We start from the raw sequence: 26,910 nt of genomic DNA, 5'->3' as shown, positions 1-26,910 counted from the left end.
AATTTCATCTACTTCAAATTTAATGTCAAACCACTCACAAACATGTTTCATTTGATATTAATTTTTTTGCTTTGTGTTAAACCAATAAACATTCAATTCAAATGTTGCATGCACGTAGAATGTAAATTCCCTTATTACATGCTAATTAGAGATGATCCTAGCTCCACCACCTATAAACACATTTTTATGTTTTATCTTATCTAATGAGAGACTCTTAACACACCATTCTCACATTCAAAATTGAGCGTCTAAAGTGTAATCCAAGTCATCCGATAGTGGTGACTAGGTGACCAAATCATAGAGTTTGGGTTGGATATAACTCAACGTTTATAAAACTGGCTTGTAACGTGAAGAATGTCTTCCACTTATTGGCATATTTTCATGTTATATCTCATCGAATGTGGGATTTTGAACACACCTCATATCCAAGACTAAACATTTGTTGCGCGACCCAGATGATCTGATAGCGGACAGTCTAACGAATCTTCGATGAAACTTAATATCATCTTAGAATTTGAGATGAGTTTAGGTCAACCCTTACCAAACAGGTTATAAATACCACCACTTATAACCAGTGGGACTTTTAAAAGTTTTAGCCTTGTGATTTTAACTTTCACCACTTGGTAAAGGAAAAATTAAGGTAAGAGAAAAACTAGTTGAATCTAAGGAGAGGGTAGCCGTACAAACAATGTTATTATGAGAGGTTTTTTGCCCATAAGGAGGACGAGTAATGAAACATTATAAAGTCTAGTGAATAGCATGTGAGAAGCTGTGACGTGCGGCAATGGTTCAAATCCCCTAGTTCAGTTTCAACATAGGTCATACTTATGCAGCACCACCATCATTACTCCTTACCCTATTCTTCACTCCATGTCAATTTGAATTATACACCAAAGTTTCAAAGGCAAAATTAAAACAATGCTTGACTTGTATCTCATAGTAAATTCCTAAATCTTGACAAGCATTAATGTCATATGCATTAAAGGGTTGATAATGCCCATGTAGGGAAGTTAGATTTTTTAGTGTCTTGTATTAAAGATGGAGTGTAATAGTCATAAAGAAAAATAAAAATGGGCATGGTCTATCTTGTGGGAGAAGAACATAGATTCTGGATGAGGTCATTATCAAATCTAATCTATAAAGACTTTAATATTGGCGTGTGCATCATGCCACTTGGTATGTGGTAAATGCTTTATTTGGTCAGGCACAGCTTACTATTCAAAAGGCTTTTGAAACTCAATCATGCTCCCTGGTAGCTAAAATTCTACAGCACTTGATGGATATGTTTGACTATGCTTCAGAGAAAGGAACAGCAACACAAACAAAAAGGCACTTCATTGCTCGTTAAATTTGGGAAATCATGCAATCTTTTTTTAACATTTGCTGAATCCCAAACCCAGTGTTCGTTCAGTAATTGACAGTATGGATTAATACCACCACTACACCCTCACTCTTTAGTTTACCAATACTTGGAGCAAACCACAGATAACATAACTGAATTTGGTATCCTATTTGGAACTTCAAAACCAAACCTTATGTTACAAATTACGACACAAACTGATAACCACAATCATAATTCGAAAGATGACGCCCACATCAACACTTTATTTAAATAAGTATGCTAACTTAATAAAATGGACCTTCATTTCTTGTCACAGTGCAAACCATTTCATATTTCTCAGTAAAAATCATTTACGAATACCATCATTGTTTTTTGGCTTGGCGAACTATATAATGACGAAAGATATATTTTAAACAGGTCTGCATGCTAACTTCAAGTCCCATAATTGAATTTAACATTCACAACATAACGCATCCTAATCTGCTCCACATTATAAACAATGTACTCATTGTGCAATTAGATTGCCCTGCAACTGCAACACAAAGTGATAGAGAATAATTATGATATGTATTAAATCATGGTAAGCATCAACAAATTAATGTACAGATAAAAATTTAACTTTGTTTTGGTCGGGGGGAAAAAATTTAGTGCATACCTTTATGCGTGAATTTGTTTTGGGCTTTCCTAGGGGAACTATGAGCCCATCCTCAAGCTCCTGAGCTTTTGAAAAATCAGGAGCTGTAGCTCCTACTCCTTTTGTGCTGCGATAGTAGATTGCATAGCAAATAAACTCAACTTGTAAAGCACATAATACGCAATATTTGATGTTATTTTAAACCTTCCGGTTTAAAAGTGAAGAACAATGTTGACAAAAAAAAAAATGATGAACAAGAACTTAATTATGGACAAATAGGGAGGCATGTGCAAAACCAGCCAGGCTCGACAAAAACTCACTGACTAACATAGTGGCATTACACAAAGTCAATTGAGAGAAAGAATGACCTTGTGAATAAGAACTGACTTAATTATGGATTTAGTACTTCAACAAGACAATCCCACCTGCTGAAAAATAAAATCGGAAATATTTGAATTTTGAATTGGCATACCTCAGTTTTCCTTCAGGCAACCTATCAGCATCATGATCGCCGGTTAGAAGCTCGGCCATCTCACCCAATGCAACCTAAAAGTAAAGAAAATATAAATAATAATTATTAAAGATGTAAATCAACAATAACACACTTTACACAAACATATAAATAAAACTAACTAAAGATGTGGATCAACAATGATCATATTGCAAGCATAATCTTCTAAGGATTCGTGCAGATAATATTAAGATTATATTTCAGCAACATAGGATAACAAACAATGCAAAATTTCACAACTTAGGTAGTTAAATTTATTTATTTTTATAAATCTAGTTACAGCTATCTAATAATGTTTGTTGTCACAAGCAAATTGGAGGAATTCATGATTGGAGTTAAAATTTTCATTCCTTAAGCGGATCTATTAGCGATACAACAATGTTTACTATTAAGACAAAAAACAACCTCACATAAAAGGAGCACGCCATCTGCAGCAGTAGGAGTAGGATGGCAATAGTTTGCGCTTTTTGAGAACATGTCAGCAAAGTACACCCCTTTCCCAAACATGTAGCCAGTTACAGGTGCCTCCGGAGGAGCTATGCGCAAACCTGATTTTTGTGCATCCATCTTAGAGACATATATTATTGTATGAGGCAATATAAAGTCTATACTTCATATGTACGCTCATGCAAATAAGAAAATTGCCAAATAAGTGAGAGAAGGAATGACCTTGTGATAAAATTCCAGTCCAGTTTGTGAGCCGAGAACCATGCCACAAAAGCATCCTATTCTTTGTGTTAGAAAACTGTCGTACAAAGTCAAATAGCAGTCAACAAAATTCAAATTCAAAATGGCAACAATTGTATTCAGAATTATAAGTTTCAACAAGATAGGTCCTGATTCAAAAATTCATCAGTCAAACCTTCCGGAAGCGTTCAGCCTCGCCTTCTTTCGATGTTCTGAATATTTGAACAATTTCCACAGTATAGTCTGAATGTAGTTTTGCATGAGTATTCATCATATAACTTTCAATCTGATGACATCAAAATAGGGGGGAAAGATATAAAAAAAAGGCAGCAGGTGTCAGGATTAGCAATTGAATCTCCACCTATATGTCAGATTAAATGACTGCAGTATGCAACTTGCATTGTCTTTTTCAAGCTTAGGAAGAAACTCATATTTCAGATCAAATGAGAAGAAACGCTTTCGCCATATAGATTTAATTTTCATAAAATAAAAAAAAATACCATGGTATATAACATCCTTTAATATTAATTAGATGAAAATTAAAACAACACAGCTGTTTACCATGGAGAACTCCTCAGTACCGGATTCAACTGGTACCAGTTCACAGCGAAGGCATTTATAATAAGCATACAGGGGATCTCCCTACAGCAATTCCAGAACGAAAATAAAATAACTTAGTGTGCATGTAATGCAGAAATCCCAACTCAAAATTGTATAAAAAACAAAATTGCCAAAAGAGTGGCATTTAATTTTAAGAATGAGTCATGTATGTTAATCAGTAAGTTAGTGAATTTTCAAAATTGAAGAAATAACTGGTGCAAACAAAATAGTAATGCACTCCATTCAGTAGAGTGAATATCATTAGCAAATGGGCACTTATTGGGTATGTTGGAGAAAATGTCAAAAACAATACTTTGCATGGAAAATAAATTAATTTGTGATTTTTAAATGGCAACAGAAAACTTAGAAAAACTATACGAGAAACTATTAAGAAAAACCTAGAAATTAATGAGTTGGATCAAAATATGGATTATGGTAGAACATTATGGCATTGTTTGATCTATGTAGCTAACCACAATTAGTGAGATAAGACTTGGTTGTTGTTGTTGATATTTTAAGGATGTTTTTGAATTGTGTTTAAAAAATGAGATCAAATGTATTAGATTTAACCTCTGAATTTAGTAAATGTGTTGGTTGAAGTAATCCGTCTAGTTTTGTTGCAATTTTTTTTATATTTTTAAGTTTGTAAACAAAGATTCCCATGAATATTTACAAGCCTGTTTAAAATCTGTATGATAAATACCTGCAAAAATATGAAGCAGATACAACTAGGATACTCATCCAACAGGCGGGTAGCGAGGTCCTACTCCCAGCTCTAACAGTTTTAAATTTAAATCCCAAATAAAAGATGACTTCCATACTGTAAGAAAAAAAGGAAATCATCTATAATAACTAACACCTCCCTCAAACTGGCGATCTGGTATATATTCGTCATATCCATTAAGCTTATTATGACATCGCTATCTTTGGAGCTCGAAAAGAGTTTATTTATAATTTATAAAAATTAACAGGATCATCCAGAGAAATTTCAAAAAAAAGATTGGAAAAAGGTTTTAGATATTGAAATCAAGTACATAAAAGAAATTCAAACAAGGGTACCTGCATTTCTGCATCATCCTTCAGTAGCTTTGTGGCAACCTCAATTTCAGCAAGAGCTTCAACCTTTAATTGAGTAGGAGTCAAAATAATGTCATTGGTTACACAAACTCGGGGAAAAACTATGTTCTATTTCTAGGAAAATTTGTCAAACTTGTGGAGGAAGTTGGCCTATAGAGACACGGGGAAGCTGCCAAGGCTAAAATGATACTCCCTCCGGTCACTAATATAAGCAAAAATTCACTTTTCAGATTCATTTTTTTAAGGAAACTTTTCAGATTCATTAAATAACTATTGTATCTGATATATATTATAAACCAGATACATTAGTTATTCAACGAACCTGAAAAATTAATATTTGCTTATAAGAAATGAAAGTGTATAATATTAATATAAAACTCCTTATAAAAAAACTATCTTCCAACAAGAATAAGAAAAAAAAACAATTATACTCTACGAGCAACCAGGATAACCAAGCCAATACATATAACTAGGAAAAATAAGGATTACCATTTCCAATTTGTGTATTAACTTCTGAGGGGTGTCAATTACAAACTCGCCTGTCATTATTTATATTTCCATGTTTATAAGTACACTTCCCAAAGAATGCATAATAACCAAAGTAAGAATTCACAACAACGATTTAGAAATATTATTAAATAAATAACCACACGTGCACAAGATAAATTAAACAGAGAGAGACAGCTTACGCATATTTTTAAAGCCAAAGTCGTGAGGAATTATAGTGTAGAACTCTCTGCAACAAACCCATAACCAATTATTAAATATGGCAATCCAATTATAGTGAAAACTAATTGTAGAGGAGAAGTTCATATAGACATGGTGGACCAACATAAGTTAAATTAATATGTTGTGTCAATGCATTTTTAATTGGGCTAATTGTGTCAATATAACAAACACTCACTAACTCAACATCAGATGATTTATCGGCACCGATATCTTTTATTTATAAACCTAACAATGTTGCCCTAGTTCCACCTAATATTTAACCTAAAAAATTATAGCCACTTTTCCCTCCTTCAAAACCTAACCATATTTCCTAATTCCCCTCCTCCAAACCCTAACCATGATAAATCTCATATTAAATTGTACTTTTTTTTCCTTCTCGTTTAACCCTTATCAACTTCCTACTCTTTCTCCTTGATCTTAAACAACTTCTGCATTTAACGCTTATCAAAACCGAAATCTCTTTCAAAACCCACACCTTTCTCTTAACCCAAAATTTCTTAATCAACATGGCTTCCGGAAACATTGAGACTTTGCTGTCATACCACTCTTTCACTGGTAATCAACTTGAAACTTTTGCACTTATATAAATTTCAATCCCTTTCAATCTTTTGTAGGTCCGTTGGTGAAAAATCCTATTTCCGATCTTGACAAAGTAATCAACAAGCTGAGACTGAAATACATATCATATATCGTTGAATATGACATTGATGTTGTATGTGTTTGCTGCGAAATATACCTATTCTTAATTATTTGCATTCTATTTTATCAATGTTTATACTGTTTCTATTTTATCAACGTTTGTGATGTTTTTGTTTGTTATTTTTTTAGGGTGCAGTGTGCTTGCCAAACATGTTTGGCGGTGATTTCGGAGATCAAATTGAGCGCTATGCAATCTTGATTTCGAAAAAAAATTAATTGAGTATGATGTTACTAAAGGCAATTAGGTTATAATTAGTTTAATATAATTCCTTTCAAAGTTAAACGAAGGCAGTTTCCGATATCTGTCTCATTTGCAATGACTATTAACAAGAGTCAGGGTCAGTCGCTAGAACATGTTGGTGTCTACCTACCGTCTCCTATTTTTTCACATGGACAATTGTACGTCGCAATATCACGGGTTACTTCGAGGGGTGGTTTAAAGATATTGATTAATGACGAGGACGGCGATGATACCGATGTTGCATCAAATGTGGTCTACAGATAAGTTTTCCGTAATGTGTAGGACTTTTTTGTGTACTGTTCATTTTCTTATTTATTGAAACTATTTGCATGTCAACGAACTTCAGTTTTCCTTTTAAAATTATATGTTATGTTAAAGTAACAGGAACTGGGTCTTAGAATTATGGAACAATAACAAAGTCTATGGTAATTGACAGTATGTTTTGATTTACGACAATTTTTACATTCAAGCGAACTATATTGTTTTATTTTTACAGTAAATATTTACTTCTTAAAATGACCCGTGCTAACGCACGGGTCAATGGTCTAGTAAGTTACAATAATATATTGTGTCAATGCATTTTTAATTTGGTTAATTATTTAAATCGACCATATAATATACCTCAAATCTGAAAAATAACATTGTAAAATGAAAAGGACAGATTCTACCAATGTAATTTGATATTCTTATTATTAATATTTTTTTCACGGAGACATAAAGTCCAGAAAGGTAACTATAGGTTGAATTTTTTTATAATTTTTTACATGTATGTTTAGGACGTTTAAACACGACTTTCCACGTAAAATTAGAATTTTCAAACGAGAGATGAATTAATTATGAATTTTAAAAGCTCTAAAAACTAAAAAAAACAAAATAACAGAATCCTCGTTCACCATAATTATAAATTTCTTAAACAAATTGTAATTAATTCATCCCTTATTTTCCAAAATTTTATGATGAAGGTTGATATGAAGTTATAAACAAGCTCACAAAATTATGGAACAAAATTACACTCATAAGTATATAACTTAAGACATTTGCAGGTATCACGACGAGGTTAAAACCTTTGCCTCAATAATACTCAGATCGTGCTATTAGCCAACCATGAGAAGAGATCGTGCATAATCTGTACAGAAATCTGATAAGCGTCAAAGATTTGTAAATTCACCACATCAACCACCATTGGTGCTACATCAGGTGGTGACATCTTGACCTTTCAATACTTAGAAGTTAGATATCCTTGGACATTTTCCCTCAACATTAAAGTTAACTCAAATTCACTGGAAAAAAAAAAATGAGGAAATTCGTTTGGAAGAACGTCATCTACCAACATGGACACTCCACCACCACAGACAATAACATCCAATTTTCAAGTTGGAAGTTTGAAGACTTCCGTGATGAACTCGACAAAAAAGTGAAATGTACGCTTTATAAATTATAATTAAGGACAAAGTGAATAGGTGGTTTGATAAAAAAAATAATTTTGAGCCAGAGATTTTAGGAGTTCTATGGAATGTATCGTGTTAACTGTTTTACTAGAAGGCAAGCTTAAGTTCAACAAACTTGTATTTGTTTCTTCTTCACTGCCTCATTTTGGTGGTGAGTGTGAGGACAGATTAGCTAGGTTACTCATTTAATATGTAAACCCACCACTTTGAAATTTCCTTTGTAACGAATTTTATGTAGTTACTTAAAACCATGAAACCTCCACTCTCTAATCCTAATTAAAATTAAAAATTAAAAAAATCATTGACATTTATCACCTCTGTTAATTATTCCTGATCCATTTCTAACGTGTGCTTCATTTTTCTTGGTCAAAGTGCAAACTGCAAACCATTTCAATTTCTTAGTAAAAGTAATTTACACGGATCATCATCGGTTTTGGCTTGGCAAACTAGATACTAATAAAAGACGCATATATTTTAATCACGTCTGGCTGCTATCTTCTAGACCCAAAATTGAATTTAACGTTAACAACATAACGCATCCTAATCTGCTCCACATTATAAACAATGTATTCATTGTACATTAGATCGCCCTGCAACGCAAAGTGATAGAGAATAGTTATGATATGATGTATTAAATTATGGTAATCATCAAAAAAACTTCTGCCTGAGTTTTTTTTGTTGGAAAAAAACTTATACTGCATACCTTTATGCCTGAATTCTTTTTGGGCTTTGCTAGGGGAACTATGAGCCCATCCTCAAGCTTCTGCGCTTTTGAATAATCGGGAGCTGTAGCTCCTACTCCTTTTGTGCTGCGGAACAAGAAAGCATAGCAAATGAACTCAACGAGTAAAGCATATATTACACTATTTGGTATTATATGAAACTTTATCTGATGCATTTAAAAGTAATGAACTTAATTATAGACAAATGGTGTTGCAGGCACAAAACCAGCCAGGCTCGACGAAAACTTAATTGATTGGCATTACATAAAGACATAAATCCATTGATCAATACAGATTTAGTATTTAGTATTTCAATAAGTCAATCCCACCTGCAGAAAAATAAAATTGATACAATTATGAATTTGGATTAACATACCTCAATTTTCCTTCAGGCAACCTATCAGCATCATATTTAGAGGTTAGAAGCTCTGCCATGTCACCCAGTGCAACCTAAGAGTAGAGAAAATATAAATAATATTTCTTAAATATGTAAATCAATAATAAATTTTACAGCAAACTAGTTATTATAAATAAAACTCATTGAAGTTATGACAAACAATGCAAAATTACACAAATTGGGTAGTTGAAATTATCCAATAATGTTTGACATGACAAACAAATTCGGTAGTTTCAATCCCATTCCTTAAGCAGAACTATTAGCAATGCAACGGTGTTTACTATAGGACATTAGATAAGAAACAACCTCACATAAAAGAAGCACCCCATCTGCAGACGTAGAAGTAGGATAACAATAATTTGCGCTTTTTGAGAACATGTCAGCAAAGTACACCCCCTTACCAAACATGTAGCCAGTAACAGGTGCCTCCGGAGGAGCTATGCGCAAACCTGATGATGTTGCAACCATCTTAGAGTCGTATATTATTGCATGAAGCTATATAAGGTCCATACTCTATACTCCATATGTACACTCACACAAACAAGAAAACTGCCAAATAAGTGAGTTAAGGAATGACCTTGAGATAAAATTCCAGTCCAGTTTGTGAGCCGAGAACCATGCCACAAAAGCATCCTATTCTTTATATTAGAAAACTGTCATACAAAGTAAAATAGCAGTTGACTCAATTCAAATTCAACATGTCAACAACTGAATTACAAATTACAAAATTATAAATTTCAACAAGACAAGATAGGTCCTGGTTAAATAATGCATTAGTCAAACCTTCCTGAAGCGTTCAGCCTCGCCTTTTTTCGATGTTCTGAATATTTGGACAATTTTAACAGTATAGTTTGAATGTGTTTCTGCGTGAGTGTTCTTCATATAATTTTCAATCTGATTACATCAAAAGGAGGTAAGCAAGTGTCATGATATTTAACGGCCTTTAATGTTGGTATTTACAAGAAAACTAAGACAACAGTGCGCTTGTTTACCATGGAGAATTCCTCAGTACCGAATTCAACTGGTTCCAGTTCACATTGAAGGCGTTGATAATGAGCATACAGGGGATCTCTCTACAGCAATTCCAGAACGATAATAATAACTTAGAGTGTGCATGTAATGCAGAAATCCTGACTAAAAAATATCTTGAAAACAAAATTTCCATATGGGCGACATTTTATTTAAAAATGAATCATTTAAATATTGATCATTAAGCCAATGAATTTTAAATTTGAAGAAAATAACTAGTGCAACCAAAATAGTAATGCACATTCAGTAGACAAGCAGATATAATTAGCAAATGGCCACTTCTTGGTATACTACTTTGCAAGGAAAATAAATCAATTTTGGACGTTTAAATAATGTGTACCTGTCCGTTCATTTAACCAAAAAAAAAAACTAATACCGTAAAATATTTTCTCATTGAACATGTAGGTGGGATACCAGTTACATAAGATGCATCATAACTTCCATATATACCCATGGATAAAACCCATAATGGATTGGAAATAGGTATTGTTACTAAAGGGTATTTTATCTACTCCTCTATTATATTAATGAGCCAGGGGGCTATTATTGTGTCCATACCTGCTACGTAAAATTTGTTGTGATATTTTTTTTTTTACTTTTAAGGATGCTTTTGAATTGTTTTGTAGTAAAACTAAATTTTGTTTAGACTTACGAGATCAAATGTAAGGCGTTTAGGTTTGTTGCCTTTTTTAATATCTTTAGATTGTTATATTTCAAAATATATCCAGTATCCATGGATTCTCATGATTATTTATAAATCTGTTTTAAATATGTATCATGAATATTTATATTTATAAAAAATCTGTTTTAAATCTGTATCATGAATACCTGCACAGATAAGGCAGATAAAGAGGTAGGATATTCATCCAACACGTGGGTAGAAGGGGCCTACTACTCGTAGCCGCCCCTAAGGCTTTGTTTGGGAGTTTGGAGGGGAGGGGAAGGGAGAGCTTTGGCGAGTGGGAAATATATAGAAAAATGAAAAAATCTTTCACATTTTTGGAAAGAGCAAATTTTTAGAGAATCATAAATTAATGTTTATTAATATATTTTTTTATTTTAAGAATATTATAACAAAATAGATTGAATTTGAAAAATTCATATAAACTCTCCAAAACCCCCTAAAACCCTCCCCCAATACAATTTTTTAATTCCCCCAAATGAGAGGGATTTTGTATTAAGAATTAAAAATTAATACCCAAAAAGCCTTCTCCTTTCAATATCTTCTATTTCTTCCACTTGTTCCATCCTCTTTTCTAAAACCCTCCCCTCCAAATTCCCAAACAAAGCATAAGAGTCTTAAATTTAAATCTGACTGCAGTTCAAATCCCAAATAAAAGATAACCTCTATACTGTAAGACAAAAGTAAATCATCTAAAATAACTAACACCCCCCCTCAAACCGGTGTTGTGGTGTATATTAGTCATACTCATTAAGCGTGTGACATAGCTATCCTTGGAGTTTGAAGAGATTATAGTATCTATAATCTATAATAATTAACAGGAGTAACCCAATAAAATTAGAAAACAAGACTGAAAAAAGTTTAGGAATATTGAGATCAACTATATAAAAGAAATTCAAAACAACGGGTACCTCCATTTCTGCATCTTCTTTCAATAGCTTTGTGGCAACCTCAATTTCAGCAAGAGCTTCAACCTTTAATAGAGTAAGAGTTAAAATAATGTCAATGGTTAAACAAACTCAGGGAACAACTATGTTCTATTTCTAGGAAAACTAAGAAAATTTACAAATTTGTGTAGGAAATTGGCCTATATGGGGGAAAAGAGGAAGCTGCCAAGCCTAAAACTGTAGCAGAGTCACAAATGAAAGTGTAAAATATAAAACTCCTCATAAGAAAACCATATGCCAACCAGAATAAGAAAATAATAATTATACTCTATGAGTAACAAGAATAACCTGGTCAATTACACTATTAGTATAACCATTATACTCTATTAAAGCAAAGGATTACCATTACAAGAATAACCTGGTCAATTACAAGAATAACCATTATACTCTATTAGTATATAAATGGAAAGAAAAGGATTACCATTTCCAATTTGCGTTTTAACTTCTGAGGGGTGTCAATTACAAACTCGCCTGTCATTATTTATATTTCCATGGCAATCAGTACACTTCTCAAAAAGAATGCATAATAACCACAATTAGATATTAAATTTATAATTAGAGATATTATTAGATTAAATAAAGACCAACATGTGCACAAGATAAATTAAACAGAGAGAGAGAGAGAGAGAGAGCTCACGCATTTTTTTAAATCCAAAGTCATGAGGAATTACGGTATAGAACTCTCTGCAACAAGCCCATAACCGATTATTAAATATGGCAATCCAATTTCTTTAAAGCAAAAATTCTCAAGTACAAATGACACTTGCTGTGAATGAATTCTAATATAGGTAGAGCAAGCGCGTGGCTCTTTGAAGCAAACAAAAAATAAAGGCAAGTACTTCCACGGAAAAGATAGAGAACAATACATAGAGGGAAATGAAAAGACAGCTAAAATTTCTTACCCGCTTAATTGCTCTAGAGCATTCTTATCAGACTTATCAATCACATCAGCAAGTCTTTTGAGAACATTGTAGCCCTAAATAATTAGAGAAACAAAAATGATTATTCAGTGGACAAGATAAGCAAAACAAGCAAGTTGAAAAGTTGTCACAGTGCCAAAAGAGCTGAAAACAAAGGCACCACACATGGGAACTTTTGCACCGTGGTTTAGACATAATAAATTCAGGTTAACTGTATCATTGTTATTATTTTTTATACAGAAGAGAGGAGTGGACTGAAACCAAAAGGCTTCTGAATAACAATATGTTAATTTAAGCTCAAGGAAAAAATGTGTTAATTGTGTTATTCTCACCAATGAGAACGCCGATATATTCTTGAACTCTTGTTCTTGAATTACACACATTCAAAAGTAGAAATAATTCACATATCCCAGCCTAGGTGGCTTCTACCATGTACCAATTTTATAGGTGGTGCATGGTACACCATTGTTTCACTGCGCCTCTGTGAGGCATCAACAACAACCCATTGGACTTCCAATCAGACTCATCTGATTCTCCGTCAAGCTTGCTAAATCCAAAAAGTTATGCTTCTTTATTTCGTGCTGCCAGTGTGTTCTTCCTCCCACCTAATGGCTAATGGCAACCAGTCCAAGTGACCAAACATCTCACTTTCCTTTCTCTTCCAAAAACCACCAGTTCTTCTTGGATTACCAAATTTTCGGGATACTGATACATTAACAACCCAATGATTGTCCAGTTGAAGTGCACTTCATAAATGACATGTAAGAAAAGCTAGTAGAGATGGGGTAAACGACATAAAAGAGGAGGAGCAGGGCAAGAAAAAGTGAGTTATAGAGGTGGACGGAGGCAAAGGGGTTGAGGAAAGGAGGGTGTAGAGGTGTAAGAATCTTCTGGAAAAGGAAAACTATGTATTTTGCGAAAATTTTATAAGTTGAGTGATTTTAAAATAATATTATAATTGCATACTAGTGTATTTACCCGGCGTTGCCCGGGTTAGAAATATTCAAGAAGATAAAAAAAATTATATGTATGATATCCGAAAATAAAATTTATTATGGATTGGTATAGGATGAATATCTTAATAAGTACACACAAATATAATAAAATATACCATATTATAAATACTCGTAAATTTATAGATGCACACATAAAGATAAAATTAATTGGATTTAGTAAAAATATTAACACATATAGAATAAAATTAACTTTTAGGAATTTGAGTTATTTCTGTTGAGATATTTCTGTTACATAAAATATTAGGAATTCAATAAAAAAGTTAAGTAAAATATTTAATAGATAAGATCAAAAGTTTGTTGAAATATTTATGCCAAACTAAATATTGGTTTTGAAAAATTAGAAAAATAATAATAATCTTGCAAATAAACGTGGAAGTGACATGTGGCATAAAAAAACCTTACTTTATATAGATACTATTGATTGGTCGTGGACCGTACACCACCTATAAAGGTGGCGCGCAATAGAATATACCCAAACTATAATTTACTTAAAAATTTGATGCTAGTGAAGAAATTGACATGCCCATTGGCTTACCTTCAAAATTGTTGATTTGCTGAGTTTTCCAAGGGGCAACTTGTTTGCATTGTACCCTGAAAGAAAGATCACCAGTTATAATGGTTTATGAGGTTAGACAAAAAAAACTACACGAGTGTTGAATTGATATATTCTCTTTACTTTACTGCTTACTCTCTTCCATTCATCCAAATAAGAAGAGAGAAAATTACCACTTTATTTCTTACATTCTCATTTATATCCATCCAAACAACACTTTTTTATCCATTTAGCTGCTCATCATTTCTTCTTCTCTCTTATTTCTTTCACTCTTGTTTCTTCCTTTTATATTTCTTTTGCAAACCAAATAACGCGCATAGGAGTAAAATGCACTTAAATGAATGTTTATCTTTGGGAACATAAAATATGGGATTCATCCTAGATTAAGAAAAGAAGTGAAAGCTAACCTATTTCCATCATTTGCTGGTTCATCATGCTCAAATTGCAAACAAGCGATATAAATTTTGCAATACGTGGCTCAAGTTTTGATTCCTGAGGCTGCTTTCTCAAAGCATGACCAGGACTTTCTGTAACCTAAAAGCAGTTGCCATGTGATTAGAGCGATTGATTGAAATAGTTCATTCCTTTTGCTTCTCTTCCACAAAGAGTCACAAATGAAGATAAGAGAAGTCTACGCTATAAATACAAGAACAGGTGCCTTTTGACAAAAGAAACAGTGAACTAGTTCATGGATCAAAGGACAATGACTAGAGTTGATTGCAAAAGAGCACACCTTGTTACATTACGAGAGGGAAAATTACAATGGAAACAGAGTTAGCACAACTCACCGTAGATTCTTTTTCCTTGCCACTGTAGTCCATTTCCAGCCATACATAACTCTTTGGATGGGAAACAAAATTGTTCCTATCAGACCAAGCATTCTTGGTCTTGGCAAAGAACTTTTGTTCAAACTCCTGGATTGCACTTTCACGCGAAGGGTAAGGGCCGTGTATCTTGTCTTGGCCCTTTATGCCTACCCTTCCCCATCTATTGTAAACAAGGAACTTACCACCATCATCAGATTCTGCATGAAATTTTAACCTAGGAAGTAAGAAAAAGTAGTTGAATTCGAATAAAAAACTACTGGAGTAACAAGAGGCTGAGCAAGCATTCTTTTCTACAGGTGAAATATTGTTGTAACATGTAACTACTTTGGGGATGACTAATAAACTAACATATCTGCCGACCATCATTTGATATTCCAAAAAATAAAGAAAAGGATTAATAGTGTAATAAATGTTCAAAGGAGCACTAAGCCAGAGTTCCGATAATTCAAAATTTTGCATCTGAAAAGATTCATTATTCCCATAACTAGTTAACCACAACAACAAACCAAGGTCCTCAAATACCTTATCATAACATTATTAATACAAAGAAGGAATAGAGAGCTAACCAAGAACTTGAATGGCATAGAATTTGTTATTGTTGTCCCCAACATTTGTCTGGTTCAACACAGCATCATAGATTTCACTACCCTACGAAGTAAAAAGAAATGTTACCACACAAGTCCGAGACCCATTAAGTAGCCACTGCCCGGACAAAAGCTATTAATTGAGCAGTATATCACTGACAAAAACAAGAACATAAACAACTACTTGACGAGGATAATATTGCTATTGTTTATTAGACTTGCCATTTCAAGAACATGATACTGCACTTTTATGTGATCTGGAAGCCATTGATCGAGAACAGCCGCACCCTTTTTGGTTGCAGTCACTATCTTTTCTTCTTCTATTACCTGCTCCTCTGCAGCCATCACAAACAATTCATTCAAATGAGAAAAATGGGAAGACACAATACAAAATGTCTATGCTCCAAAATCAAACCGGAGGCACCCAATATCGAGCATCTATTTTGTAATGTAAATATATAATATTATATTCGTTCAAATATATAGAACTTTCTTAAGTTTTTCCTTGTCTCTTATTATGTGACCTTGTTCAAATTTCTATCTAACTACATTAATTATTTCTTTATCAACATATACGTCATTATAATACTACGATGAAAGCATAAACTGATTTTGTCTCTTGAAGGATAACCTTATAATACAAGGATTTAATTCATATGCCCTGACAGTATAAAGATGTTTAACAGTATTAGTTAATCATAACCAACAGATCTTTAAAAACGATATTATTTTAACTCAACCACCTATGAAGTTACTCATATGAGTGGTCGTAATGGGCACTCTGACAATGCATGAAAATTGAATTGAAGCTATAGGACAATATCATTTGTCAACCAATTTAATACCACTAACTTTCTTAATTCCTATATATATTTAGGTTAAGGAGATGGTAATAACTAATATGGAGTTTTAGCTAGCTCCAACGAGGATTTGAACTCTAACGACTAACCTAATCACTAACTTTTAAACATTTGCCTACGAAAAAATGTATATCCGTCTATTTGAATAAATAAAATTAGAAATTAAGATCATTCAACATACCTTGTTCAACGTGATGCGGATCCTGAGGAATCGTTTCGAGTGACTGTTTCTTGGAAACTCCACGGCGAGTGCCAGTAGCAGAGTCCCTCGGTCTCTTTCCAAGAGAGGAAGGAGCATCAGCGTCGGGTTTCGAGACCTGATTTTCTTTGAGAAGCGCTTCTTGAAGCCTACGAAGCTGAAAGGTGAAGGTTTAGTATATGAAAATTGAAATGTAACGGAGAAAGAAAATAAAAAAGAAGACGAAACGAACGAGGGTGGGTTTGGTTCCGGTGGTGTCGAGGCCGCGTTGATTGAGTTCCGTTCGTAGCTCCTCCACCTTCATTTTACTTGGTGCCGTCGCCGTCGCCGTCGCCATTTTTATTTTAAGAGGGAAACTGTAGTGTTGCTCCACTATCGATTTTTAATTTTGAAGAAAAGGGTTACCGCGTTGGTGTGCTTTATACGATGCCGTTTCTACAGTGACTGAGGTGTGCTCCGTAAGATTGGGGTCTAAATCATTTACACTGTGTTTGGTAAAGGTGAATTAGGTGAGAGAGAAGTTAAAGCGAGAGAAATTGAAGAGAAGTGGTGTATTTCTCTCGTTTGGAAAAGCGAAGAAATGCATGGGACCCACGCTTTTTCAGAGTCACCGCACTTATGCGAAGAAATAGCGGAGAGCGTTATAAAAATCTCAATTTCCAATTTTGTCCTCGGTGCAAATAAATGAAGCACAAATACTATATCAATTAACAAGGACATTCTTCCAGATTTTTACATCTTCCAGAAGCTGTGATCCAAAGCTTTCACTTTATAAACCCAACCATTTTGTGGGTGTTTTAATTTATTTATTTTTGGTACAAGTGGGTGTTTCAATTTATTCAAACAAATAATCAAATTAGTTGCAGTTAATGAGATGGGAAGATGAAGTGTCACCCAAAAAAGTGAGAATCTGAAGCTTGAATGCCTGCTCGGTGCAGAAGGGAACAAGGCGTGGTGGGTAGCTGGAGGGGAAATAAGGAAATAAGTGGGGTTAGGTTAAATTATATATTTAGTTTGTACTAAAAAACAAATTAATTAATTAATTGGTCATGTTAAATTGTGTATATTTACCAATATATATAATTTACATGTTAAATTGGAGATAAGGGTAGTTTGGAAGTTAAATTGAATTACTCCTTTCATCCTACAATAAGTGATATATTGGTAAAAATAATTGTTCCAAAATGATATCATAATATTTTGTTTTGTTAACTATCTTATTCATAAGGAAAATGACTCTTATTAATTCAGGATTCCGGCATGAGGTAAGTAAAGGTTCATAAAAAAATTGTTCACATTAAAAATTAAATTCAAGTTCTCTTAAATGTTTCGTCTTAAAGAAAGTTCATTAGTCATTTGAGTCATGTTTTAGTTTTTTATTATATCATACTCTCTCGTTCCAAATTGTATGACGTTTTGGCCATTTCACATATATTAAGAAATGTAATTGATATTGTATGGGAAAGAGATATTATGAGTTATTTTACAAAATTGTCCTTAATAAATGATATGGGAAAGATAAATGAAGGAATTGAAAGAAAAGAGAGTAATAAATAGTTAATGATATAATAGAAAAAATAACATTAATATTTCATTGGTATTGTAAAACAACATACAATTTAAGACAAATATTTTTTTCTAAAATGACATACAATTTGGAACGGAGGGAGTATAATCAATTAAATCACACTTGATTCCATATATTATGTTTTGTATTTATGGTAAAAGTGAAATGAATCCATGGTTTTTTTATATCCAAAGAAAGCATGCTTTGGTGGTCTAATACATAATTTTGATGGTGCATTTCAATTCGGCTTCAAGCGAAAATTCTAAGGTTTTTGGTTCATATCGAATTGTGCTGGGAAGATAGGTTTAGGAAATTCTTGTGTTTTTCCATATTCCTTACACGTTGTTTAGTTAGTTACAGAGAAAACGTCTAAATTTCATTATTACACTAATGTGATAGAGATTATTAAGGAATTCATAGAAAAATTGAACAATATCTCTTCATCACATTCTTTATGAAAGAAATGCATGTGGAGATATTTTAGCAAAGATGAGAGTTTTTTTTTTTTTTAGCAAAGACAGAATTAATTCATTTCATTAAAAACTAACGGATACAAAGTAGGTGTTACATGATGAAAGATATGGAGGCTAGGGTGAGATAGTGATGCTCTAGCAATACTATAAGCAACTCTATTTGCTTGCCTCCTAACATACGACACTACAAAGTCGGGTCTATTAAGAAGTAACCTTCTACATTGAGTTACAAGATCACCGAACTTGTTGATGGAAATAGTGGTGGTGGCAATAGCATCAGATAAGATTTTTGAATCGATCTTAAACATGATGTCATGCATTCCATGTGAGATAGCCACTTTGATAGCACCTAGAAGGCCGAAAGACTCAGCCTCTAAAACAATGGCTGATGAGTAGTAGAAGTCTGATTTGCCAAGTAATAGTACACCCATAGAGTCACGGAAACACATATCATACCCCATAACAGAGTTATTGTTGAAAGCGACTGCATCTACATTACATTTGATCATGCCAACCGGTGGTTTGATCCAAGCGTGCTCTGAATTTGTGTTGTGGATTGGTGCCTTTGCTCGTTGCATACAACTCCATTAATTTAGTGTGTCCTTTGCGCGAGTGACTATATATGAGGGAGAGGTATCCGTAGACTCCCATAGCTTGGCATTACGACTTTTCCACATGCCCCAAAGGGTCATTGCAACAAGAGCTTGCTGCTGTGTGGATAACCTGTCAATTAAATCAAATAACATAGATGCAAAGTTGTTAGCATTAAGGAGCAGATCTTGGATGATGTGACGGACACCAATCAACTCCCAGCACCTGATCGCTTTCGGACATACAAAGAAAACATGCATCTGTGTTTCTGCCAATTGATCGCAGGATACACATGAGTCATCACAAGCAATTCCACGGGAAAGGAGGTTTATTAGCGGATGCTCTTGATGTGTCACTTATGAGGAGGACGTAGTCTTTATTTTTTCTTCCCGTGTAACCAAAAAAAGGTTTTAGTAAAATTAATCATAGTTCTTTTTTATACAATTTTTTTGTTAATTTGTTTAACTGTTCAATTGGGTCTATTACAGTATTTTGGAACGGAGACACTTTTATACATGAGTACTATCACAGCACATATTTTTGTTGGGGTACATTTTCTCAAGACACTTCATTTTATTGGACGATATTTTTTAAAAAAATAAATTGGAAGATATTTGTATAACCTACACTAAATTTTTGACCCTACATAAGTTCGATAAGACCCTTCAAAAAAAAAAAGTTTGATAAGATTAACATAAATTTTAATTAATTAGCGGAAGTTTTTAAAAATTATGTGTTATGTGCAAAAAAAATATGTTAGATAATTTTTTTTTCATAACATCCAAAAGTTCGTTTTATATTTGAAATTGAATTCTACAAATATATTTTGGTTTCAATATCCAAAATTCAATTTGTAGTCCAAATCAATCATTTCATCGCTCTATTAAAGGATCAAGTTTTTCTTGACCAAAAAAAAAAAGATAAAGTTTTTTATCGTCATTCCTTCAAAAAAAAAAAAAGTCATAAAACTATGAGCACAAGTCTTAGACACGTTAATATAAAATTATTATTTTGATTATTTTTGACATAATTAAAATAATAGAAAGTAAAATTAGCGTAAATCTTACTTAGTCACAAACTCCAAATAAAAAATATTTAGACGCATATAACATTTTTTTACTTTTATCTTTTTTTTTTTAGAATAATGCTAACAAGATTCTCTTTTGAACATCTTCTCTAATAGTATTCACTTTCTTATTGAATTAAATCATTGTGGATCTACATTTTGAAAATTGAACTCACAAAAAGTGATATGACATACATTGATTTTATCTAATAAAGAGTGAGTGCTATAAAATCATTGTGAATCTACATTTTAAAAATTAAACCCACAAAAAATTATAAAACATACATTAATTTTATCCAATAAAAAAAGTGCTAAAAAAATGTTGAAAAGTGAATATTACTGACTTTCATCTTTCTTATTTATATGTTTTTCATTTGTATTTGAGACCAGCTAAGACTAAGACTTATATGTGAGTGTGTGTAAGGAATTTATACGTGATCATGTGAGCATGTAAGAATAACCCCTATTGAAGGGCTTTAATTCCTGGTTGAGTTTGTCCCTTGACAGAGAAATGTGGAAATGAGAAAAATTCTAGAACATGAACTATGAATTGTGTAGAATGAATCTTAGACATACAATACAAGAGCTCTCTTTATATAAGATGAGCTGAGAAGCTTATCTAAAAAATAACAAACGAGCTGAGAAAGGAGAGAACAGGATAACAAACTAATGCTTCTCCCTCAAGCTCAAGGTGGGTACAAGGAAACTAATAACTAGCTTTAAACCAACACAAGTGATCGATATTTTGCATCATGATGAAACTTGAAAGTAAATGTCTAGCTCAGGATAATGGAATAATTAATGTATTTGATCACATTTGTAGATTAAATATATTAGTTATTAAATGAATATAAAAAGTTTTGTTTTGCTTATAAATATGATCGGAAGAAGTGGATAGATATAGATTGAAAGTATATTTTAAACCTTGATAAATTGTAGGTGTGGGTACAATTCAATTTTAAAAAATGACTATATATTTAACATAGTTAAATATTTTTTCATCGTCTTTATAAATGTTATGACTTTTCGTTTTAGTCTCCCTAAAAAATTTCTTCAATTTTTAGTTTCCAAAATTTGGTCCATGCTTTTAAGTAAGGTCATGTGTACCCTTAAAAATTTTGAATTAGTTTTTGCAAAAATGTTCCTTGAAAAAAAAAATAACCAAACAAGAATTAGATATAAATTTGAAGTGCCAAAAACATAAAATATCATATTTAATTTATGTGTTGTTAAAAAAATCTATTTCTTTTAGAGATTCATATAATATTATAAACATTAATGCAAAAACTCATTCAAGTGATACACATAAGTTGACCGAAAATCATGGATAAAAAATGATGATGGAAATTTTTTGGAGGACTACAAGTCGAAGCAAAATTTTATGGCTCGACAACAAGTCAACAATTATGAATTGTACCCTAGAAAAAAACAATTATAATTTGTAAGGACACAAATAAAATTCCACAAAGTTAATTTTTTTTTTTTGAACAAAAATTTCTTTTTCTTTATTGTTTTGAGCCAAGGCAAAATTATTGTATTTCATTATAATCAAAAGTATAAAATAGGAGATACATTTTGTAAAGTATGGAGGTTAAGATCGAATAAGGAAGATTTAACAATACTATAAGCAATCTTATTTATTTGTCTCCAAACAAACAACACTTCAATGTCGAAATCACTTATCAAAAGACTTTTACATTCAGAAACTATATCATCAAATTCATTAAGAGGGACATTATTGACTTTAAAAGCATACATTAGTGACCTGCTATCTGTGACGCAATGCAAAACGTTGGAAATGGCCATCATGAGAGATTCATGGGAACCAGGAGCTTTTGCTTTTAGACGGTGATAGTAAAATTTGATGGGTCTTGCTAACCGGAGTCTCTGGGGCATTGGTTAAGCATACAATAAAAGGAAATTATTACTCCCTCCGTCCCTAATTATAAGACCCTTTTGCTAAAATCACGGGAATTAAGAAAGCGAATATTTGTATTAAAGTTGTTTGTAATCACTATTGTTTTTACAATTTTATCCTTAAGAGAGATAGTTAGTTTATGTTTTCCATATGCTACTTATTGCTGATTGAAGAAAAAGATGTATAATAAATAAGAGCATGTATGTAAAGAAATAATTAATGTAGTTGGAAATAACAAAGGGGTCTTATAAAAAGGGACAAAAAAAATTCTCAAAAGGGTCTTATAATTAGGGACGGAGGGAGTATTATAAAAGAAAATTATTTTTGACTTTATTATAAATTAATTATATAATTTTAATGCATTAACTACTATATAATTTTCTTTTTCATATCCTTAATCAATGCTCTGGGAATATCAGTTAGCATTTCTCAAATTTGATTTACCAGTTATCACATTTCCTAGAGTTTCTAAAGCAGATAACATAACCAATTAACCACGGTAGAATTACCATTAAATATGGCAGCATTGAAATTGCATTTGATCGTACCTAGTTGGGGTCTGGTCTAAGTGGTGTTGTGGTCTAAATTGCGTGGCAGATTCTTTTCTTTTTGCATGCAACTTCACTCATGAAGTATGTCATGAGCACGAGTAAGTGAGTAACAATGAAGGTGGGTGAAGTGTTGCTCCACTCCACAAACTCCGAAGTGTCATTAGTCGTTGATTATTGAAAAATAGTTGATTCCACAAAGTTAATTAAACACTTATTTTAGCATATTTTAAAATAGTTGATCCGTGGTGAACCAATTCTTATAGTATGATCTATCCTATTAAATCCTTGAGTTTTTTTTTTAGGAAAGGAAACAGTCCTTGAGTTATCTACAAATTTTTGGCACAATTTATTGCTAGCTAGTAGCGTGAAAAAAGTGATTGAACTTTGGGGTAAGCATGAATACATTTTTTTTTTGACAAAGTAAACTTGGATAAATGTTGATATGATCAACCCATCGTCTTGGTCAAACTTGAATTATTTCCTTAGATTTTATAGTTTTACTCGAACCAATTAGAACTTTTTTTTTTTTTTTTGCTAGAAACAATCTAGTTAGACCTAAATTTGGTTGGTTCGAGTAAAAAATTACATTCAATTATTAAATCATGAAGTACTTTATTTTCATTTTTTTTTGTGTAATAATTTAATGGCAAGAATTTCGAATAAACGAAGAATCTGGTGTTCGGATCTTAATCTCTACGTATAACATGTAATATATGTACTATAGGGGTGGGGGAGAGGAAGGGAGGCGTGAGGGTGGAGGCGTCGTTTATTGGCATAGGAGGAGGAGTTAGTGGGGAGGTTAAACTTTTACTCTCTAATGTGTCTTTACAGGCTTCTAGTTCAGATATGTGGTTACGTCGCTCGAATACAGATGATGGCTATACAGTTTGTGGTGTGTATCAAATGCTCATGCAGCAGGAGATGCATGACCATGATGTCGTCTCTGATGCGGTGTGGCATAAACATGTCTCGCTAAAGGTTTCTATCTGTGTGTGGCGGCTCTTCCGCAATAGGTGGTCTATAAAGGACAACTTACAACTTCGCAGTATTATTCCCCTTGATGCTCAATTGTGTATCTCAGGTTGTGGCCAAATTGAAACAGCAGAACATCTAATTATACATTGTCCTATTTTTGGTTCTCTTTGGCAACTTGTGAAGTCTCAACATGTGAGGGATCACTTTCATCAATTCATATATTCTTCAGGAGGACACATATCTCGATGTTCATTCCTGCATATGATTTGGCTTTGTTGTATTTGGATTTTGTGGGATGAAAGGAACCATCGGTTGTTTTCTAATAATGTTAAATCAATTATGCAACTGATGAAAAAGGTAAAAATCACTACACTTTTATGGTTGAAAGCTAAAAATGTATTCTTTCATTTTGGTTACCATTTATGGTGGCAACAACCCCTTGTTTGTTGTATTTTTGTTCTGTTTCTTAAAGAATTCATTCTACTAAGAAGCATAATTGTTTGTTAATATATTTCATTTTGACTTGTTAAAAAATAAAATATACGTAGTATAGTAACTGAGTCATGCTCAAATACTTTATTTAATTTAAGTGCTGAAATTTAGTTTTGTTATTATTTTTCGTTTATTTTTCAAGAAAGGTATGTAAGTTCCAAATGAATTTCCCCCCCTTTATTTTGTCTTTTTTCCACAAACTTCTCTACTCCTACTTTTCTAAGAAACATTTACAAGCTTAATATATAGTTTTCTTTTTGTGGACTAACAGAAATTGGATAAACAGTTAAGAAATGACTAATTGACGTATTTATTTTTTGTTATAAACTTATAATAGTTCAATCCAATTGGCATAATTGAGATTAAGAAGTGTTCATGGTGGTCTCTCTAAGTGGATAAGGGATGCTTCAACATGGGGGATGTACACCACAAATGTAGTTGACTCTGAGATTCATATGTCTTCAATTAATTAATTCGACTTTTCTATTTTTGTTTAGGTCAAGAAACTATTTTTTTTCTGTTACAGGGCATCAAAACCTCTGACCTAATATTTTTAAAAATATTCTTTATTCGCCACTACATAAAGTGACGTGCATTAGTATTTTACAACATCAACATGAAAAGCAAATGGAGAAGAATTAGGTCATATCAGAATGGCTCATTGGTGGACCTTGGAGCCAACATATATAGCAACAGTACAGGTGAAATAAAAGAATATATACGACCCTACTATTTTCGAAAGGATATTTAACTTTTCTTTAATGAGATTTGCTTATAAGATGCTATTAGGCAATTGATGTCGAGGTAGAGGTACATTTTCAGCTATATTTTTTAAGATAAATCGGTTTATCCAAATTGATATCGAAAGAATCGAATTTGAAACTTTAAGGATAAACACAATCCAAATCAAAGGTCTCAAGTCAACACCACAGACTTTTTCAACTATATTGTGGTGCGAAGTGTCTACCCAACCAATTTTGTGAAAATCTTCACACGAAAAAGCCCTCTATATTTGAAATTGTCCATGGAATTGGAAGATTCATATTACTAACCTTCATTCTTTCTTCCACATTAACTCGTGTGGAATTAATGCCACTATCAAACAAGTTGGCAAAGTCAGAAAGTTCAAATTGAAGAAGATTCAAAACAATTGACTTCCGCATATGTGTCCGTCTCAGTCTTTCAAGAATACTAGAAGGAAATGGCACAAATGTCTATATCATTAGAAATAAAATCATAAAATATTTACTATTAGATTGAGATATTTTGATAAATAATTTGTTACACCAATGGTATATCAAAATTAATAAACTCTATAAATAATAACGTGTTACAAATGCATTCAACACGCTCTAATCACTGAAAAGATATTCATATAATATATTTCACTAATTCATAGGTTTCTAACAATTTAATCTATACGTGATTGCATATATGGTATAATCTATACGTGATTGCATATAATCCTTAGAAATTGTTCTTTGTTTTCTTTTTGATTTGGTATTCGATTGTGACAATGATGTTGATATCTATGTGCTTGTTTGATTGTTATGAATTCATTTTCTTTTTCGGTTATCAGTTGTTATGAATTCATATACGGTAATCATGCATTTTTGTTTTCTTAGTCTATAAAATAATTGTAATTTTGTATCGATGATTTTAGATCACTGTTACAATTCCATCAATTGGAATCAGGACCTAATAGATACACATCATTGTTATTTTGCAAATTATATAGTGTTTATTTATTTTAATTCAACATACATGCATCCTTGAAGGACCGCTTAAAAGTAAATAAAGAAACTCTGATGAATTCTTGAAGAATTCAATACTAATGCATCCCGAAAGGATTGCACATACAAAATTTTCTTAATGAATTTCTGAAGAATTCAACGGTAGTACTAATGCAAAATTTTCTTAATGAATTCCTGAAGAATTCAACAGTAATGTTAATGCATCCCTAAAGGATTGCACATACAAAATTTTCTTCATGAATTCCTGAAGAATTCAACACTATACAACATTTTTATATTCCTTCGTCACCATATTAAAAAATTAATTTGTATGTGCAATCCTTCAAGGATGCTTTAGTATAGTGTTGAATTCTTCAGGAATTCATGAAGAAAATTTTGTATGTGCAATCCTTCAGGGATGCATTAACACTACTGTTGAATTCTTCAGGAATTCATTAAGAAAATTTTGCATTAGTACTACCGTTGAATTCTTCAGGAATTCATTAAGAAAATTTTGTATGTGCAATCCTTCCGGGATGAAAATTCTTCAAGAATTCATTAGAGTTTCTTTATTTACTTTTAAGCGGTCCTTCAAGGATGCATGTATGTTGAATTAAAATAAATAAACACTATATAATTTGCAAAATAACAATGATGTGTATCTATTAGGTCCTGATTCCAATTGATGGAATTGTAACAGTGACCTAAAATCATTGATACAAAATTACAATTATTTTATAGACTAAGAAAACAAAAATGCATGATTACCGTATATGAATTCATAACAACTGGTAACCAAAAAAGAAAATGAATTCAAAACAATCAAACAAGCAAATAGAT

At 32.4% G+C, this 26,910-nt stretch overlaps 1 protein-coding gene across 4 annotated transcripts; it reads right to left on the bottom strand.

Annotated features, from left to right (window-relative positions):
• Positions 1 to 1,495: 1,495 nt before the first annotated feature.
• Positions 1,496 to 17,273, bottom strand: LOC25484752 (poly [ADP-ribose] polymerase 2). 4 transcript variants are annotated; one of them, XM_024783752.2, is made up of 18 exons: positions 16,937 to 17,258; positions 16,687 to 16,861; positions 15,868 to 15,980; positions 15,628 to 15,709; positions 15,023 to 15,258; positions 14,642 to 14,768; positions 14,217 to 14,272; positions 12,648 to 12,721; positions 12,383 to 12,429; positions 12,167 to 12,216; positions 11,710 to 11,772; positions 10,080 to 10,160; positions 9,871 to 9,981; positions 9,665 to 9,740; positions 2,893 to 3,035; positions 2,449 to 2,522; positions 1,998 to 2,103; positions 1,496 to 1,874 (listed from the first exon to the last, which is right to left on the bottom strand). In XM_024783752.2, exons 1-18 carry the CDS (start codon positions 17,039 to 17,041, stop codon positions 1,848 to 1,850), a joined length of 1,746 nt encoding a protein of 581 aa, XP_024639520.1. In that variant the 5' UTR covers positions 17,042 to 17,258; the 3' UTR covers positions 1,496 to 1,847. The 4 variants fall into 4 exon arrangements, with proteins under 4 accessions (XP_024639520.1, XP_039685760.1, XP_039685759.1 ...); XM_039829826.1 differs by lacking the exons at positions 9,665 to 9,740; positions 9,871 to 9,981; positions 10,080 to 10,160; ... (1 more) ...; positions 12,167 to 12,216; positions 12,383 to 12,429 and adding exons at positions 3,157 to 3,217; positions 3,350 to 3,460; positions 3,736 to 3,816; ... (1 more) ...; positions 5,341 to 5,390; positions 5,541 to 5,587 and having other exon boundaries at positions 16,937 to 17,253; XM_039829825.1 differs by lacking the exons at positions 9,665 to 9,740; positions 9,871 to 9,981; positions 10,080 to 10,160; ... (1 more) ...; positions 12,167 to 12,216; positions 12,383 to 12,429 and adding exons at positions 3,157 to 3,232; positions 3,350 to 3,460; positions 3,736 to 3,816; ... (1 more) ...; positions 5,341 to 5,390; positions 5,541 to 5,587 and having other exon boundaries at positions 1,680 to 1,874; positions 16,937 to 17,254.
• Positions 17,274 to 26,910: the final 9,637 nt, after the last annotated feature.

The sequence above is a fragment of the Medicago truncatula genome, chromosome 1 (genome assembly GCF_003473485.1).
Source record: "Medicago truncatula cultivar Jemalong A17 chromosome 1, MtrunA17r5.0-ANR, whole genome shotgun sequence".
Lineage (NCBI taxonomy): Eukaryota > Viridiplantae > Streptophyta > Magnoliopsida > Fabales > Fabaceae > Medicago > Medicago truncatula.
This window is presented reverse-complemented; position numbering and strand designations above follow the sequence as displayed.

What these genes read in the sequence shown, in the direction of transcription:
- LOC25484752 (XM_024783745.2), bottom strand. Translation starts at nt 17,041, where the DNA reads ATGGCGACGGCGACGGCGACGGCACCAAGTAAAATGAAGGTGGAGGAG. An exon ending in CCGGAACCAAACCCACCCTC is followed by an intron (nt 16,862 to 16,936) that starts GTTCGTTTCGTC and finishes TTCACCTTTCAG; the next exon opens with CTTCGTAGGCTTCAAGAAGC. An exon ending in AGGCTGAACGCTTCAGGAAG is followed by an intron (nt 9,741 to 9,870) that starts GTTTGACTAATG and finishes TTTGTATGACAG; the next exon opens with TTTTCTAATATAAAGAATAG.